The sequence below is a fragment of the Pleuronectes platessa genome, chromosome 14 (genome assembly GCF_947347685.1).
Source record: "Pleuronectes platessa chromosome 14, fPlePla1.1, whole genome shotgun sequence".
Classification (NCBI taxonomy): Eukaryota; Metazoa; Chordata; class Actinopteri; order Pleuronectiformes; family Pleuronectidae; genus Pleuronectes; species Pleuronectes platessa.
The window spans coordinates 8,275,608-8,292,180 of NC_070639.1; the positions used below are offsets into that span (position 1 = coordinate 8,275,608).

A 16,573-nucleotide genomic window follows, 5' to 3' on the forward strand; every position below is an offset into this window, starting at 1 on the left:
TATTTAAGGGACTGATATCAAAGAGTGTAGTAAATTTGGTGCAGCTTGATTGAAGTTAAGGGGACTGTTTGGCTTTGGTGGAGGTAAGTGCCATTCTACAGGTTTGTTTGTCAGCAGGATTAAGCCAAAACCACTGGACAGATTTCCATGAAACTTAGTGGAAGAATGGGACACAGGCCAAGAAAGAACCTTTTTGGGGCATTTTCACAGATTTGCCAGCGAATAACTAATGAATCTTGAAACAACCAGGCACGTTAAGGGGAATAATGTGGCTTCATGAGGAGACTACCATCAGGGAGGTATGTGCTCTTCTGAGTGCCTTTCTAGTTTTATGTGTGAAGTACTGTGTCTGAGTGCCGAGGGGAAATAAATACACTGTTAAGTTACCTGTGGGGCCCCTTTGGTGGTTTATCAAACTGTGCATTACCACCAGCACTGTTGTTCCCAGTACAAATTGATCTGATTTGGATGAACCACTGGATGAATGATCAAATTCAGAAATTAAATCCAGCGGTCGACAGGAGCCAGACTTGATAAATCCCTAACTTTGTGCTAACTGTGTCAATATTGCAGGAGAATTTATATTGGACCAATCTACAACAAATGATTTCAATTGGCACACTCGGTGGAGAGTAGCTGAACACCCGTTTCTTAATAATCTTAAATAAACCATGTGCATGTTGTTCATTGCTCTCAGTGCAACGGTTAGACATGAACGATTAACCACACGCTCCCTGTGCCTCATGTCCCAGTCCCACCACAACCCACAGGCAAGAAAACTAAATATGAACACCCCCGTTACCACAGCTTTCCAAATTCACGTCGAGTAGAGGGGAGAGAGAAGCCAAACTTGACAGAAGCATGAACTCATAAACGACCAATAGTGTTAACAGAGAGAAACAGCAAGACAATGGTGCAAAGTGCAACACAAAATGAAAATGTAAAAAAAATATAACAAACTCCAGCTGGGTCTCAATCATTTATTAGGTTAAAGAAAAAAATGTTACAGTTTATACATAAACAACTAATCTCATTTGAAGGTGAAATTTGATTTGATATATTAGTAAAAACCAGTGATCAGAAAAAAAAAGAAAGAGGAATAACAAACTTATTTTGAAGGTGATATTACGAGCTAGAACAAAACAAGCCTTCTTCATTACACTGGGATCTACACCTCCCACAAGCCATCACCTAGCTAGTGTTCCCAACCCGGGGCAGAGTCAAGAACACATCATTAATACCGACATGGTGGTAAAATAGAGGAAATAAACACAAGAGGACAAAACAACAAAGGGGTAACTTTTCATTTAGTGTCTTATAAATGCATCTAAGCAACGTTAACGCAGCACAAGCGGTTGACATGTGTGACAAATATGCGGAAATGTTGCCCGCAAAAAAAAGTGTTACCATGAAAAGAACAACAAACAGTTTGTGCAACGGCCTGTTTTGGTCTCCCAGGTGTGTGCATACAGACTGTGTTACAATGACAGGGACGAGAGGGCAGAGCGGAGGGTGGTGGTGTTGTCAGGAGGGGAAAATAACGGGGAAACACAGCAGGGTCAGAACACTGTGGTATGTTGAAGAGACAAACACTAACCATCAGACTGGGGCAAAGGAGGGGAGGGGGTAGCTTGTTTCATATTTGGACTTGATATTTGTACGAGTAGGGAAATATAGAGCAGTCAACCATGTTTCCTGCACCCAATCAGAACAGCTGGAGCCACACAGAGGGTAGGGGGTTTGGGGTGTGTGTGAGGATCAGTAACATCAGCTGTCCTCTTTTTACCGGTACCCAGGGCCTGGCTGAGTGTAGCCCTGGCCGTAAGTTGGGCGGTTGCGGGCATATGGGTTACCAGCTCCTGGTGGAGGGGTGACAGTGGTGCCTGGAGGTGCGGTGTATGCCTGGCGGGGCTGGTACCCGGGGCTAGGCTGGGAGCTGGGCGGCAGGCTGTAGTTAGCAGGCTGGGAGGCCTGGGAGGTATAGTTTTGGGGAGGGAAGGCTCCTGGTGGATACTGCTGGCCTCCCTGAGGTGGATGGGGCTGCTGCTGGCCACCTTGGAAGCCCGGGGCTGGAGCAGGGGCTTGGGCTGGCCCAGGGGCGGGAGCCTGGGAGGAGGGAGGGGCGTAGTTCTGAAACTGCTGTTGCTGCTGCGGCTGCTGCGGCTGCTGCTGCTGCTGCTGTGGTGGGCCAGGCTGAGGGGCTCCGGGCTGAGGGCTATATCCTGCTGAGAAAGGAAGCAAGTCTCTGTAATTTACTCTGAGAGAGAGGATGACTAAGTTCACAACACAGAAGCAACCCTTTTATTTTATTTTAAATCGTAACCATTTTCACTCTTACCAGGGTACTGCATACCATACTGCTGCTGTGGTGGGGCACCAGGCTGCTGGTATCCACCTGGAGCCTGGTACTGTTGATACACCTGACCTGAAGAGACAAGGATCAACATGATCAGAACAAAAGATTTTTACCATCCATTACATCCCTTCTCACCGCTGTATGTTTGTTGGTAAGTTTGTATATTTGTAGGCTTGTAAGCTAAATTACAAAAATTCTACTGAACCATACCGCATCCTTCCACCAAACAAACAGGGAGGAACCCATTCTGATGCAGATCTGACTCAGACGGTGGATTCAGGATTCCCCCCCCCCATATTTTTTCAATATTCTTTCACAGATCAGGAACTTGATGAAAAAAAAAAGACCACAATCTGACAGAGTTTATAGTTTCGAGGAATAAATACTGGGGGAAATGGGGTCATTAAATCCATCTCTCTAAAACACAATCTGGCGGGGATTAAATAGCAAATTATTTTTGGTTGCATGTTCACTTTTCTGTTGAATAACAATTACCCAAGTAGTACACAAAGGCACATACAGTGATAAAGTGTTAAGTCTGGTGCCCACAAATCCTGGTGGCACATTACAGTCAGGATTGGCTCAGAGCCACGGAGCAGCATGCAGGTGACTCAGCAGATGTAAACACAAACAAACAAGAGAAAGAGGTAATCCCCGATACAATATGGCTGGCACATGTATCCACGAGTGGGGTGCTTCAAGACGATAAATATTCATGGCGCTGGGCAAATTTTCCTGCATCAGGGCAAAAGCTACAGTCACTCTAACTATGTTTTCAACAGTCCACCACACTATCTATGTGCACATGTGGAGGACAGCCATCATCAAATCCACTAAAACATCTCAGGATCCAAGGAACCTGATGTATCAAGTTAAACATATCAACCACATCTGAATAGTGAGTCTATGATCATTACTCTTTTGCTCGACAGTGATGCCATTGCAAGTTTCAAAAAACATGGAAAATTACTTTCTCAATTATTTTAATTTGCTCATTACATTTTCCACTGAATGCCTGCATGCTCAGGAAACATGCAAGGACTTGGCAAACTAGTGTTCTCCTGAACAAGGCCTAAATCTTACTCATAATCTCCTGGCTGGCATTTAAACCTGGAGTGACAACAAATTAAAAGAGAGAAGGCGCAACGAGAGAGGGCTGCACCGGGTGTTCATCAATTTTTCAACCGCTGGTAAAACTGGTGCTGATTTTCCAGTCTTAAGGGAGGATTGATGCTTCGGTTGCATTCTGTTCTTGAGAGTTCAAAACCGTTACAAAGTCGAAAGGACACTAAGAACTACTGAGTTATTCTGTCCTGTCAGAGATCATCAATATACTCTCCAATTGAAAAAAAATCCTAAATAGGTATCCAATAGCTCATAATTGAAACCATTGCATGCAGAGCATAGACTTAAAAAAAATACACTTTCTGTTAGCACATTTGAATAAGTATACACAAGTGAGCCAAAACATTATGATCACTCACAAGATAATCAACGATATTCACTTCATCTGTAAGAAGAGCTCACGTCAAACTCTGGGATACACCAGATGGAAGGAGAACAGCCGGCTCTCGTGTTAAATGTGTTGGATAAAGTAGAATTGGGCAGATGCAAACACCTGAGCTACTTTGAGAAAAGTCAAATGTTTACGACCAACACGATTAAGCTCATGAGGTGCTGCCAGTCCCCAGCGTCCATAGTGACCAGAGGAGGAACAAACCATGACTCAGCTCAAGGATGTTGCAACATGTGACGGATTTGCTTCTTAAAGCTATTCCTCGAGAACCTATGAACGCACACTGCCTGATACTGGTACAGGCAGTGCAATGATTGGTGTTGTTTATAATGGTCCTACGCAGTCCACTGGGTTCTTTTCGTTTTTTTCGTCTATATTCGTAGGTTTTTCAGGAGGATTTCAATACATAAGATAAAGTGTTTCAGAAACAAATGACCAAACTAACCATTAAGAGTGCATGTCTGTGCAGCTGAGGTCATAATGTTTTGGCTGTACAGTCAAGCAGCTAAGACTCTTTCTTCTCTAGTAGAGGCCAAATATTTTTGATTGGTCAGGAAGACACTTGACAACTAAATATTTAGCGAGAAACTATGCACCTCTCTGGTGTCTTTTTAAAGGCACTGAAGTGATGCACCATCTGTTATCTCTCTGACAGCAGCTTAAACATGAACACCGTGCGCTTTATTGTGTGAAACTGCATGTGTGTGAAATTGGCTTCTCCTTCTGTCCTCCCTGGTCTGTAATCCATCATGAGTGTTATGTAAGAGGGATGGGAGAATAACTGTTTGACCCCGCTGACCAGCATTTTACTCCAATGTAGCCAAGAAGTCAAATATCGGCCGAGGAAATGACCAGGGACTCATTGAAGACAGCGTAGCATTGTTACAGGAGAAAATCCCTAAATTAGAAGAATAATGCTCAATGGAACAAATAAGTGTTTGGCTGTAGTTCTGCTGACCTCTGTGTATGCACGGTCCTATTTAAAAATAAATATATCACACATCTGCCCAACTGATAAAGACCTGCATGCAAACGTCTCAGCTGCTCAGTTAATTAAATGTCCATGTTTACAGTTTCATTCTTACACTGAGGTAAATTACTGCCAAGGTTCCTTCAGCATCTGAGAGACAACAGGTTGAAATGTTTACCATTTGCTTATGGATCTCGTTAGCTGAATTCTTATGGTAACAATCTAAGCTTGCTTTAAAAGTGAGCTTAAGGCTACCTTTAAAAGGCCACACATGCTGAGCTGGCGCTGAATCTTATGCATTACCTTTTTTAATTCTCGTGCATCGACTGGCTTTCTGTTTTGCCTTGAGGATGTCATACTGACAAACAGTCTGAAAGCAAAGACGGGAATAATGCAAGGACAAAGGGTGAAGAAACGGCTGAGCGGGAAAGGCGGCTGGGCAGGATCAAGCTCATGTCTCTGTTTGCCAACCATCTGCAGCTTTGGATTTAAGAAAAGAGATGAAGAGTGGAAACTGTAAGGTAATGATACAGAGAGGACGTTCATTGTCTACTGCTGGGCTTGGAAGTATCTTAACAACCTGCCATGTGACGGAAACTAGCCAGAGCTGCCAATGTGGGTAATGTCAACACTTTACTTATCTCAGTGGGTGCATTATCTTTTTACTTGTCTCCCTCCACAGGAAAGTAAAAACTCACCTCTGGTAACAGATGCAGGATAATTACCCTGCATCTGGTACAAAAATGCTGATACTTCAGCTGAGTTAATATCTGATCAAACAGGGGGTTCAGCCTACCTCACTTTTTATACAAAATTTGAACATTCAATTTAATGGGGTTATATTCAAAGCTTAATGACCAAATAAAAAATATAAAGCCCAGAAGTGTATCAGGCTTTCTCATATAGTTTGCCTTTGTAAAGTAAGCCAGTGACATTACGTTTATTTAATATAAAATGGAAAGCCCAATCCGTTCTAAGTGTGCAATCACGACACCAAAGCATCTGCGCATGACAGGTGTTTTGTGTTCTACACCTTAAGACAGCAAAACAATAGGCAAAGGCGAGGCTGTTTGACAACTTTGTACCATGCAACTGAACATTAAAGGAATGACAATAAATCCGTGGGTTACACCCAACAGACGTTGAGACTGGATTTATGGAAAAATTGACAGCCCTACTACTTATTATTCTGATCTTAGACCAGAGATTCCCTTAGCTTACTGACATACCTCAACAGCCCCATCAGATGAGAACATTTTCATTTAAAACCCTGTTCCTGTTCCAAATGTGTCCTAATTTATAACTGTGGATTAAATATGCATCTGACATAAAACTCATTAATAATCATAACTTAAATGAAATATACTAAAAAAGACCCAATGTCAACTTGCATGCAACCGTCACAGAGCAAGAAAGATGCGGTGTAATGTTGATAGAGCGTGAGCAACTTGAAACTATTGCTCAACAATAACAGTTCCACAAACCCATGCCCTATCATTCCTCAAAACAAGCTAAGCTGAACTGCCAATTTCAAACTCATGCAGAGCTTGGACCGAGGTATAGACCTCCACAATGATGTCCCTTAGTCACCGCATCAGAATCAAACATCACATCGGCAAGAACAAGTCATTAATTAAACAACGAGGTCTGTTATTTCTCTCTGTCCTTGTGTTAATGGAACGAAAAAGAACATAAACAGCCTTCAGTTGAGCTGTTAGTATGCAACATGGTGCGTCACTGGCCAACACTGACTGAGTAACACTTCTGGACCATCTTAACTCATTCTGAGAGGATAGTCCCTGCAACGCCAAGCAGGCCAAACCACGAACCACCAGTTCAAATGGAAGTATTCATTGCACATGTGCGCTGGTTTTTAGTGTGGCAGGTGTAATGGTTCGAAGAGCAATTTACAGCTCTCGTAGGGTGCAACACGAGGCATCTTTTTTATGCCTTATCTGGGCCAAAACCATGAGCTGAAAACAATCCAGTCTGCTTACTGTAGAATGGTTAACCACAAAAGTGCTTCACCTTCATGGCTGCACCTGCCTGGGACTTTCTTCAAAACAAAAATGGACACAAGGGAATTCCCTAAAGTTAAGTTACGAGTAAGGGAAAAAAGACATGGGATATTGGCAAAGAGAACCCCTGAGCCACGTCCCTGAGATTATTGTGCAGAGAAAATAAGGGAAGTATAAAGTACTTTTTTGCATATTCACTGATCCTTTGTACATTTATCTTTATCTGAAGCTTTAATTTGTATGTAAAACATCATATTAAAAATCCCACACAGGGGGAGAGCTGCAACAAGGCCTCCTCTGAGTAAGATACATTTTATTTGATGGATACTCTTGTTTACAAACTGTGATTAAGACTCCACCCTAGTGATTCAATGAAACCCTCTGTTTTAACAACACAATGGATTTGATTACCAAAAAAGTTATAAACAGTTAAAAAGCTTGTAGTACTAGAGACTGTGAAAATTTGTCAATGTCAATTGGTAACTAAGATTCTGGATATATACTCATTCAATGATTAGTTAATCTACAATTTGTTTAGTTAATTTAAATTATTTGCAACATTTTATCAGAATCTGTTGCTCTCTTCACATCAAACATACCTAATCTAATCAATTTAGGATTATTGACATGATGAAAGAGATACTGTCTGTGTCCCAGTGAGAAATATAGAGAGGAGAAGGAAACACAGCTCACTAAACAATGACAGTAACAGGGAATGACATTCTCTGAGAATATTCTTTCATGCAACTAAATTACACATGAATAAAAGTGGGTCAGTCAAGAGCAGAGTTGGGCAAGTTACTGAAAATTAGTACTTAGTTACAGTTACTAGTTACTTCTTTTAAAAGTAATTGAATTACTTCACCAGTTACTGTATATCAAAAGTAATTAGTAACTAGGCAAAGTAACTTTTAAGTTACTTCTGTTATTTTATTGTGAAAATGTTTTATTGTGAAAATGTTACATGATTTTATTTTGAAACGGTTCCGGTAGAGTCGCGGACATCCTGTGATGACTACAACGGCGCTACGGGAAAGGTTTATGTTTTTAGCAACCCTCCGAAGAAGCACAATGTCTTACGGTGTCCACGGTTGTTTTAAGGTGTTTCTAAGTTGTTCAAAGTTGTATTAAGGTGTACGGTGTTACAAGGACGGCTCAAATAAACGACCAGAACATCAGTTTAAATCTCGACCATCTTTCAGGGATCTGGTTCACTTGTCTTCTTGTCTGCAAGTGTTCAGTTTTCTCAAAAGAGAGTAACGCGAGTAACAAACTCATTTAAATTTCAGAAATTGTAACTGCGCTACTTGATTTAAAAAATACTTCGTTACATGCGCGTTACCGTTAAAAGTAGTGGAATTACAGTAACGCGTCAAGAGTGACTCTGATATTCTCTGGTTCCAGAAACTCAAGTGGGAGCCTTTCCTGCCTTTCTTCAACACATTTTTTGAGGTATTCATTTTGTACTTCTGGCTCTGTGAAGTTGTGATTGGCGACAGTTCTCTGATGTTTCATTGACTGAACAATATATCTGAAAAGTAGTTGGCAAGATAGAAAGAAAAAAGCACAAAAAACTTGCATAACAGGCCAAAGTACAGTATGGGGTCATACATGTACTGTATGTTCATTGGCTTGTACAGAATTATGCAAGTGTTATGTACAGTATGTGCATGACTAGAGTTAAGAGAGGACTGAACTATAAACAATTTTACAGGCGTACATTTTCAGAAGCTGCAGGTAATTTCTTTTAATTAATCCCAATTTTTTTTCAGACTTATCATTTTGTCAATGACAGATCAAGGAATTATCCAAAAATGCCCATCACAACTTCACAGAGCCAAAAGTACAAAATAAATACCTCAAAATATTTAATGTGCAATGAAAATAGAGCTCTGTCCATTTGAGAGGCTGTAACCATAACATATTTGGCATAGTTTTGCTTTAAAAGTGACTATGATTATTAATCAAGTAACAAAGTAGTTGCTCATTACTTTCCGGTTGAATGACTTCAATCAATTAAGCTAATTTGCGTTTTACTTGATGCACTGGATCAGCAACTTCAGAGTGCTGCCAGAGACAAAGCACAGTTTTCTTAGTGTTGCCTGTTTTTCATTTTTATCTCTTTTGTGTATCTGTGTATTTTTCTGTAATATTCATGCAATTTTGACCCCTCTGACACACTGATTTCCTTTTTTGTATTATGAAACATTTGATTAGACTCTAGATTTGAGGTGAGATAAATCTTGATATTAAAATGTGAAGCAAAACTTTGGGAATTATCCATATGTCTGGTTAGTCGTCTGCCACCTCTACTACAGAAACCAATACTGCGAATGTGAATGTAAAATGATCTGTTCTGTAAACTAGATAAGATCAGCTAAAAGTCACGAGATATAGGCTTCCTACACTAAGGTTATATGAGCCCAGGAAGAACTCTTTTGGAAACCAATTGGATCCGTATTTTAGGGCAATATATTCAAACTGTCTGGCTCAACATGATGTCATATGTAATGAGGCTACTTTGGTCATAATGTTGGATAAACATCACATTTAACTGCAAAACTGTAAAACACATGGAATTGCTTAACCATACAAACTGCAGGGTCTCTGACTCCCTCTGGTCTTTAGGACTTTACACCACATATCTGCTTCAGTCTGTGTGTTTAGCTATATGCTGTAAACATGACAGGAATAAGTGTTTTTTTTCAAGAAATATCTCTGTGTGGACGTGTCTTACCATCCATGCCAGCTGGGGGTCCCTGCTGTACTCCAGGATAGGGAGCCTGTGGTTGGGGCGGTACTCCTGGCAGAGGGGCCGCAGATGAGGAGGAGGCAATGCTGTCAGGGGTTCCTGAGCGCTCATCTGCTGCAATTGATGGTGGAGCTACTAAGGTAAAAAAGACAGAGACGGAACTTGAATATATATATATATATATACATATGACCACTCCACAGGACAACCACACAGTGAAACAATACAAATACAGTCATGTGAAAAAACATAGGGCCATCCCATGGATTTTGTTCACTTTTTCTGAATATTTGAACAAGCAAACATTTGATCCTCTCACATGCAGCGGCTGCAGATAAAGGTGACATACTTCAAACAAATGTCTAATTTATGGATTTGAAGGTGTGATGAATTGCTGTTTCATTTTATTTAAATCGAGAAAACGACTGCATGTAATGTGTTAAAGTATGTCACCTTTATTAACCGACACTGTTTCCAAGAGGATCAAATGTGTGTTTGTTCAAATATGTTAAAAAATGTCCATGTTGAGAACTTACTTTTTCACATGACTACCTTAAGACAGGACCTTTAATTTCTGCAGCTCGACAGTGAGCAGTACCTTGGGCCTGGTCCTCACTAAGGCCGAAAGCAGAGATGACATTCTTGCTGACCTCGTCCTGGTTCTTTAAAGGGTCGAAGGCTGACATGCTGGCCGCACTGACCGGAGTGGCCTGTTTAACTGTGTGGTCTCCTGCCACAACTTTGCCTTCACGTCCGTCCACTGATTCTAGAAAAATAGACAGAGAAAATCTTAAAGACCAGCAAGGAAGAGGAAAAAAAATTGGCAATAGAGTGATATATGTAGCAAATTTGGTCAATTATAAACATTGTTATTACACGAACAATAACATGCTGTAAAGGGGGGTAATTAACCTAACATCACGTTGGTTTAACCAACCTTTGATTCAAGCCAAATTATATATGAATATTTGCGAGTTCAGGGGTCAGTAGAAATAAAAAACTGCATTGAGTTACAGCTTTCAGGCAGTGGTGAAAAATACAGCAGTCTAAAATTATACTACAATTAGACAGCACATGCTCCTCAGCTTAAAACATGTTCAGACAAGGGAGGGACGTATTTTTGCATGAGCTATGAGTATGATAGTGAGTGTCCACAATCAAACTGCTGAAATCTCTAACATGGTATATATACAGTAAATAATTTAATAAAAATGTGGTATATAATTTCATACAAACAGCACCGAGAAGGTTGGATTATGATCAAGTGGGGGCTTGTTAAGAAGGCTGTGTAGTCCCAATCAGCCGGATTATGGTAACCAACACAACGTTTGTTAATAAAAAACGAAACAGAGAAAACTCATGTTTGGATGCGTGTATGCACATCTGCCAGTGCCTAATGGGGCATAATGCTTGTTGTGGATCCAGCGAGTTTTCTATGGCGCATAAGATGCAGGTGTTTAGAGTTGTAAACTTGTTTTCTACTTTAAATCCTATTTATACGCACAAGTATGTGTGGGTGCGTCACATCGATGGGCAGAATTTATATGTATCCATGAAAGACGATTCAAAGAGAAACTTAGAAAACTAGATGGGTATTTGGGTCAGTAAATCCAGCAAAAATGTGCTAAATTGGCCACAATGTCTGTAAATGCCCCCCCCCCCCCCGATGAGATAAAAGATGGCACCAATTCATTCTGTAGCGCTGGACTGTGGGTGGTCGAGCTCAACAAAAATCAGATAACGATATATTAGCCAATAGATTTTTATTTGTTTAAATCAGCCCACATGTGCACTAATATTGATGTATCAATATTGAGCTAACTGCTCAAGTACTGACATGTACATTCGTATCGGATTCCTTACCACTATCCGGTGCTGCGGCAGCCAGGCTAGGGTCTGTGGGGGGCTCCAGACTGTCCAGGAGGTTGTTGACTTTATTCCTGAGCTCGATGAGCTCCCTGCGCAGGTGCTTCACCTGGCTGGACTCCAAAGGCCGCGGCTGACCATTCACTGCAGAGCGTAAGACAAAGAGAGGGGACCCAGTTGAGCCAATCGAGATACTGAAACTAACATTTGTATTAGTCCTCCAGGAGGGTGATGAATATTTGCTGAGTCTTGCTTTTACAGAATACAACAATCCTCTAGTTGAGTCAACACCTTTATTAATAGGGCATCATTGACACAGATTGTTGTCTCCAACTGACCTCAGAGGAAACTCTTGGTAAGACTGTACAGAAATATCTCAATAGCCTCGCAGATGGTAAACCAAATATATAATCTGGCAAGAATATCAACAGGCATAACCTCACATTGGAAGAAAAGAGATTGAAAATACAGACTAATGATTCTGGTGAGTATTTGTAGGAACATTAATACTGACACTATACTGATAATATTGAGAAGCAAGTTAAATCCTGCATTATGTTTAAGTAAATAATGATTATATATATAATAATAATGAAAACGACATTGTAAAATAAATACAGGAGATACCTGATTTCTGCAGTTCATTGGTCTGGAAAAGCTGATAATTCTATACTAAGTATGTGCAGATTATGAAAGACGATCTGCCCAAATTCTATTAGCTCCACAGTGTGAACACCTGGCTCTACAGAGATCATCTTTCACAGAGGGAATTAGAGCCTCATCTTCATTAATTCCACCCTGCCAGAGGGGCACCGGAGCTGGGAACACTGGGCATGAGCGCACTGGTTTGCCACCCAGCTCGTCTCTCAGTCAGGCAGCTCTTAAAAGCCGATTTGAACTTTCTGTGTTCACTTAATGAAATTATAGTTTGTAGTTTATTATAAGGTACTTCACAATATTCAACCCTACATGGACTGCATGGCATGAGACACTTCTTTTAACCTTTGTTTTCCAAATTGATTGAGTGAAATATATTACTGATGAAGAATAAATAGGAGAGTAGTGATCACCAGACATTCTTTTCTCACATACGTTTCCCTGTCTTAGTGGATAATGTTGAACAGAATTGCAAGGGGGCACGAGTCGCTGTGCTCAAACATGGGCAGCAATTAAAACCCAGCAACTCTCGCTCTCCCTGAATCTGAAGATATAATTTACATGTGACGTCATGTCATGTGATGATGAGCCAGGACTGGGTTTAGACTGGGAGTAAGTAAAATCCTTTTTTAAAGGGGAAAAAAAATATATCTTAAAGCAGCAACTGGGGGATAGACTGACTCAGAGTGGAGCACAGCAAACACCGTCATGACAAATAACCTAATAAAAACAGCATCATGATATGGTGCGTTATGGTTTTTGATACTAAATGACTCTTGGACAATTGAATTTCTTCACATCGATGTTTCCATAAGTGCAAATCCCTGTATAATAGTTTGCCATCTCAAATCAGTCTAATGATGAATTGTATCTAAACTTGTTGGTATTCTGACACACCTTAACAGGTTTGACTTGTAAGGGTGAGGCCTATTGGATGATTGGGAATTATTATTAATTCTTCTATGGCATAAACCTAAAGTGATACTGCTATAGGCCTCCTGAACAACTGGCACATATTTAAAACCGTGATTAGGAACTAGTAAAACTGCCACAAATGTCTTTTGTGAATAAACCTTTTGTCTTTGACACTGTTTGTTTGCTGTACGAATGCTTAGAGACGCACAGAAATTCCATCTAATCTGTGTCAGAGGGGAGTGCATAGTCAGTGAAGAGTTGAAACGGGTTGAGTAAAACATAAACTAGACTGCCCTCCAGTGACCAGTTGCTGTAACATCTGATGTGGGACATATCGGTTATCATGATGATTAAGAATATTTCAACATCTGCAGACATACATTTTTCGGTTCCTTTGGACAGAATTTACCAATAGAGAAAGTAAATGCTTTAACATCTTACCAAACAAAGTGAGTTTGAGTATTCTACTACACTGGATTGCAAAGGAGAGGTCAGAGCTGTCGAAGATGGTGATGAGGTCGTCATCTGAAAAACGGAAAAGAGATGCAAGATGATTCCCTATGATCTTCCACTGAGGAAAAGATATTATCAACAATTACTTTTATTTTGAATACCAATTCGGATAAAGAATCTGTGTCTAAACTTACCCTCATCCTTGTATTTGATCGCAACTTCATCATTACTCTGCAGTTTGCCCCTGAAGACGCGCTGCATCATCAGCACCAGCTCATCATAAGTGATGTCTTCATTGTGGATAGGGATACGTCTGATGTCGTCACCCAACTGTGCTTTGATGATCAGCTTCCCGCTCAGGTCCAGCTGGCCGTTCATTGTGAAGTTCGACCTGCTCTGCTCCCACCGCTCTACAATAAGACAGGAAATTGTTATAAACAACAAACTTATCAACATTACCATTCTGTATTTCTTAATGTCAGTTTGAGGTCATATAAGTTTTGGTCCTTAAGTTAAACAAAACACTTGATTTTGTATGATTGGCACACTAGCAACCAGATGCATGATTATTAGGGCCCGAGAACCGAACAGAAGGAGACAGTGGGAGGCCCTATTGAAATTGTAAGGATTTTTGTTGTTTTCTTCACGTAAATGAATTTGCTTTTTGAGGGCTTTAACATGCTCAAATTCTTACAGAACTTTTCGTTACATTACACGCCATCAAAACACAATGTTCTGTATCTCGGACATACATGGACCATCAATCCTCTGATGCTGAGCCACTACACTTCTGCAGTGACAGTGTCAGTGGTCATAGGTCAAAGGAATCGTCTCTATCTCTCTGTGTCTCTCTCAGAGTTGGGACATTTCCTCAAACCGTGTAAACATTGAGGTACGACGGAGGTTCATCCTTCGCCAAAGGATACGATGTTGTCATAACTCCACTGTGCATAGTCCTATCATCACAAAACTTCTGGCTCATGATCAGAGTCCAAGCCTGAACAGCTCTATGTGTCAATATTTCCTCAGGGTCATAGCGCCATCTACTGATCAGTGTGAAAATGAAGTTGCTGTAACATAGTCCAATTGACACCAAATTGCTCTAGCCACATCAGAGCCCCTACTTGAACAGATCATTGATGTTCTCTACAGGGATATATGGAGATTGAGATGTACTAATAAGATAATAGTGATGAAGTGTTATAACAAAGTGTTTCATGAGACTTATTTTGCTGGAAGCACATCATTTGTGTGAACCTCAGCTTAGATCATTGCCTGTATTTATGAGACAGGATGGATTCATGAAAAACCTGAAATAAACTCAAAATGCTTTGTAAACTTTGATGTGCGTCACTTCATCCGTCTTGTGAGTAATAAAACAAACAAGACAGATGACAAAACTTAGCATGTTGGCTTGCAAATAATAAAAGTCTTGCATTCTGGAGAGCTAAAAAAACTGCACTTTGTGCAGAAAGACCATGATTAAAAACAATGAAAATCACTTGTTCAGTATTGATAGATTTCATTCCCAGAATTATATATATTCTGATGATGTACTATCTTGCTTTTAGTTTTCGTTGACAGATTGAGAGACTGGCCTTGTATGGTTTATAAATTAGAGGTTTTTGGGAATAACAACGTTTGGTGAATTTATCCATCCAAGATACCTTATATTAACCACATGCAACTGATAACATAATCAACTTAGGCCTTGTGTGGTAGTTTCTTGAGGAGATCATGATGAAATTAGCAACTCATCTTTACTGAGCTTTATTATCTTGATTAAATATCTCCTTTTGAATTAAAGGAAAGAGATGCCCTTTGCTCAGATGATTTGATCAAACAATCCTGTTCGCCAACATCACAGTATCTCTTGAACTGCGGTCTCAGGGTCAAACATCAGCCAGTGAGGTGGCTCGAGCCTCCCTGCAGACTTTGACCCGAAATATCGTCTGATTAGGTAAGACGATGTCGCGTATAGGTGAAAACTCGCAGATATTAACGGTATTTGAATTATTCTGCCATAAAACAACATGTCTATCGTGGGTGCGTGTAGGCACCAGCTGGATTAACTATGACGTTACCTGGTCATGATCTCGGCTGCACAGTTCACTGCTGTCAGTTTAATTCCAGAAATGCTGCGGCTTTGCTTGACCCAGTAGCCAGATGAATAATTGGCTGGATGCTAGGGATTTTGCTGTAGCTAACGTTTAGCAATAGCATAGACTAGTAGTAAAAGAGGACAGCAACAACAACCTGCTTTCTACTGATGTTACCTCTACCACACCGAGTGTTTACAGTGTCATTACGGTGTAATTAAGCTAACGCTAACCGGGACAGACGATCAATCGCAGAGTCATCGGTCAGTGGCCCATAAACAGTAGTTATCTACTGAATGCTAACCTTAGCTAAATCGTTTCACCACTGCTGTGTTAAAGGTGTCCACAGTTATATAATATAACCAGCCATACTGAGTCAAGAGCAACAGTATATCATTGTATAATTACAAGAGCTGGAGCATAAGTGTCCACTTCATTTCACTGTTTAGCAATGGGTCGGCAAAAGCGTTTTCCTGTGTAACTTGTGTTAGCTCCCTTTAATTCGCATTCAGAGCTATGTAAGATAACATATTTGTAACGGAATGGTATTTTCTGACCTTGTTCATTTGGACAACAATGAACTAGTTACGAATCATTTGGAAATTGCATGCCATGACTCGACACCTGTTTCGGGCGAGCTACTCTAGAGTTAGCTCATAACACTAGCCGGCTAACGCTAGCCGCTTAGCTAGCAACATACCAGTCAAACATTGCTAGCACGGAAAGCGCCGCCTGTTTAAAACCAAATGAAAACACAACACAATACAGAGAGGGTCCTTTACCTGAATCAGACGACTAGACCTCGCTGTGTTTCACAGCTTTCCTCCCGAACCGTGAAAATAAAATATGTTAGCTAGCCTAGCCGGGTCCTGGCCAGCATCAGGAAGCGTCCTCTTCACTGTCAACGTCAGACAGTACGTGGCATTCACAGGGCGCAGCCGCACAGCTCGGGGACATAGTGTGATGCGACT

The 16,573-nt window shown here is 40.7% G+C and overlaps 1 protein-coding gene across 3 annotated transcripts; it reads right to left on the reverse strand.

Moving 5' to 3' along the window:
* Window positions 1-966: 966 nt before the first annotated feature.
* On the reverse strand, window positions 967-16,542 carry tfg (trafficking from ER to golgi regulator). 3 transcript variants are annotated; one of them, XM_053440171.1, is made up of 8 exons: window positions 16,385-16,542; window positions 13,698-13,913; window positions 13,492-13,575; window positions 11,476-11,622; window positions 10,211-10,378; window positions 9,598-9,744; window positions 2,339-2,425; window positions 967-2,225 (listed from the first exon to the last, which is right to left on the reverse strand). In XM_053440171.1, exons 2-8 carry the CDS (start codon window positions 13,879-13,881, stop codon window positions 1,783-1,785), a joined length of 1,260 nt encoding a protein of 419 aa, XP_053296146.1. In that variant the 5' UTR covers window positions 13,882-13,913; window positions 16,385-16,542; the 3' UTR covers window positions 967-1,782. The 3 variants fall into 3 exon arrangements, with proteins under 3 accessions (XP_053296146.1, XP_053296147.1, XP_053296145.1); XM_053440172.1 differs by having other exon boundaries at window positions 967-2,222; window positions 9,598-9,747; XM_053440170.1 differs by having other exon boundaries at window positions 9,598-9,747.
* Between the last annotated feature and the right edge of the window lie 31 nt (window positions 16,543-16,573).

Bases quoted from the DNA above. Each gene is read 5' to 3' on its own strand.
- tfg (XM_053440170.1), bottom strand. From the start codon at position 13,881: ATGAACGGCCAGCTGGACCTGAGCGGGAAGCTGATCATCAAAGCACAG. The intron at 9,748-10,210 runs GTACTGCTCACT...TTTTTACCTTAG, and splicing joins TAGTGAGGACCAGGCCCAAG to TAGCTCCACCATCAATTGCA. The intron at 2,226-2,338 runs GTAAGAGTGAAA...TTCCTTTCTCAG, and splicing joins GTATGGTATGCAGTACCCTG to CAGGATATAGCCCTCAGCCC.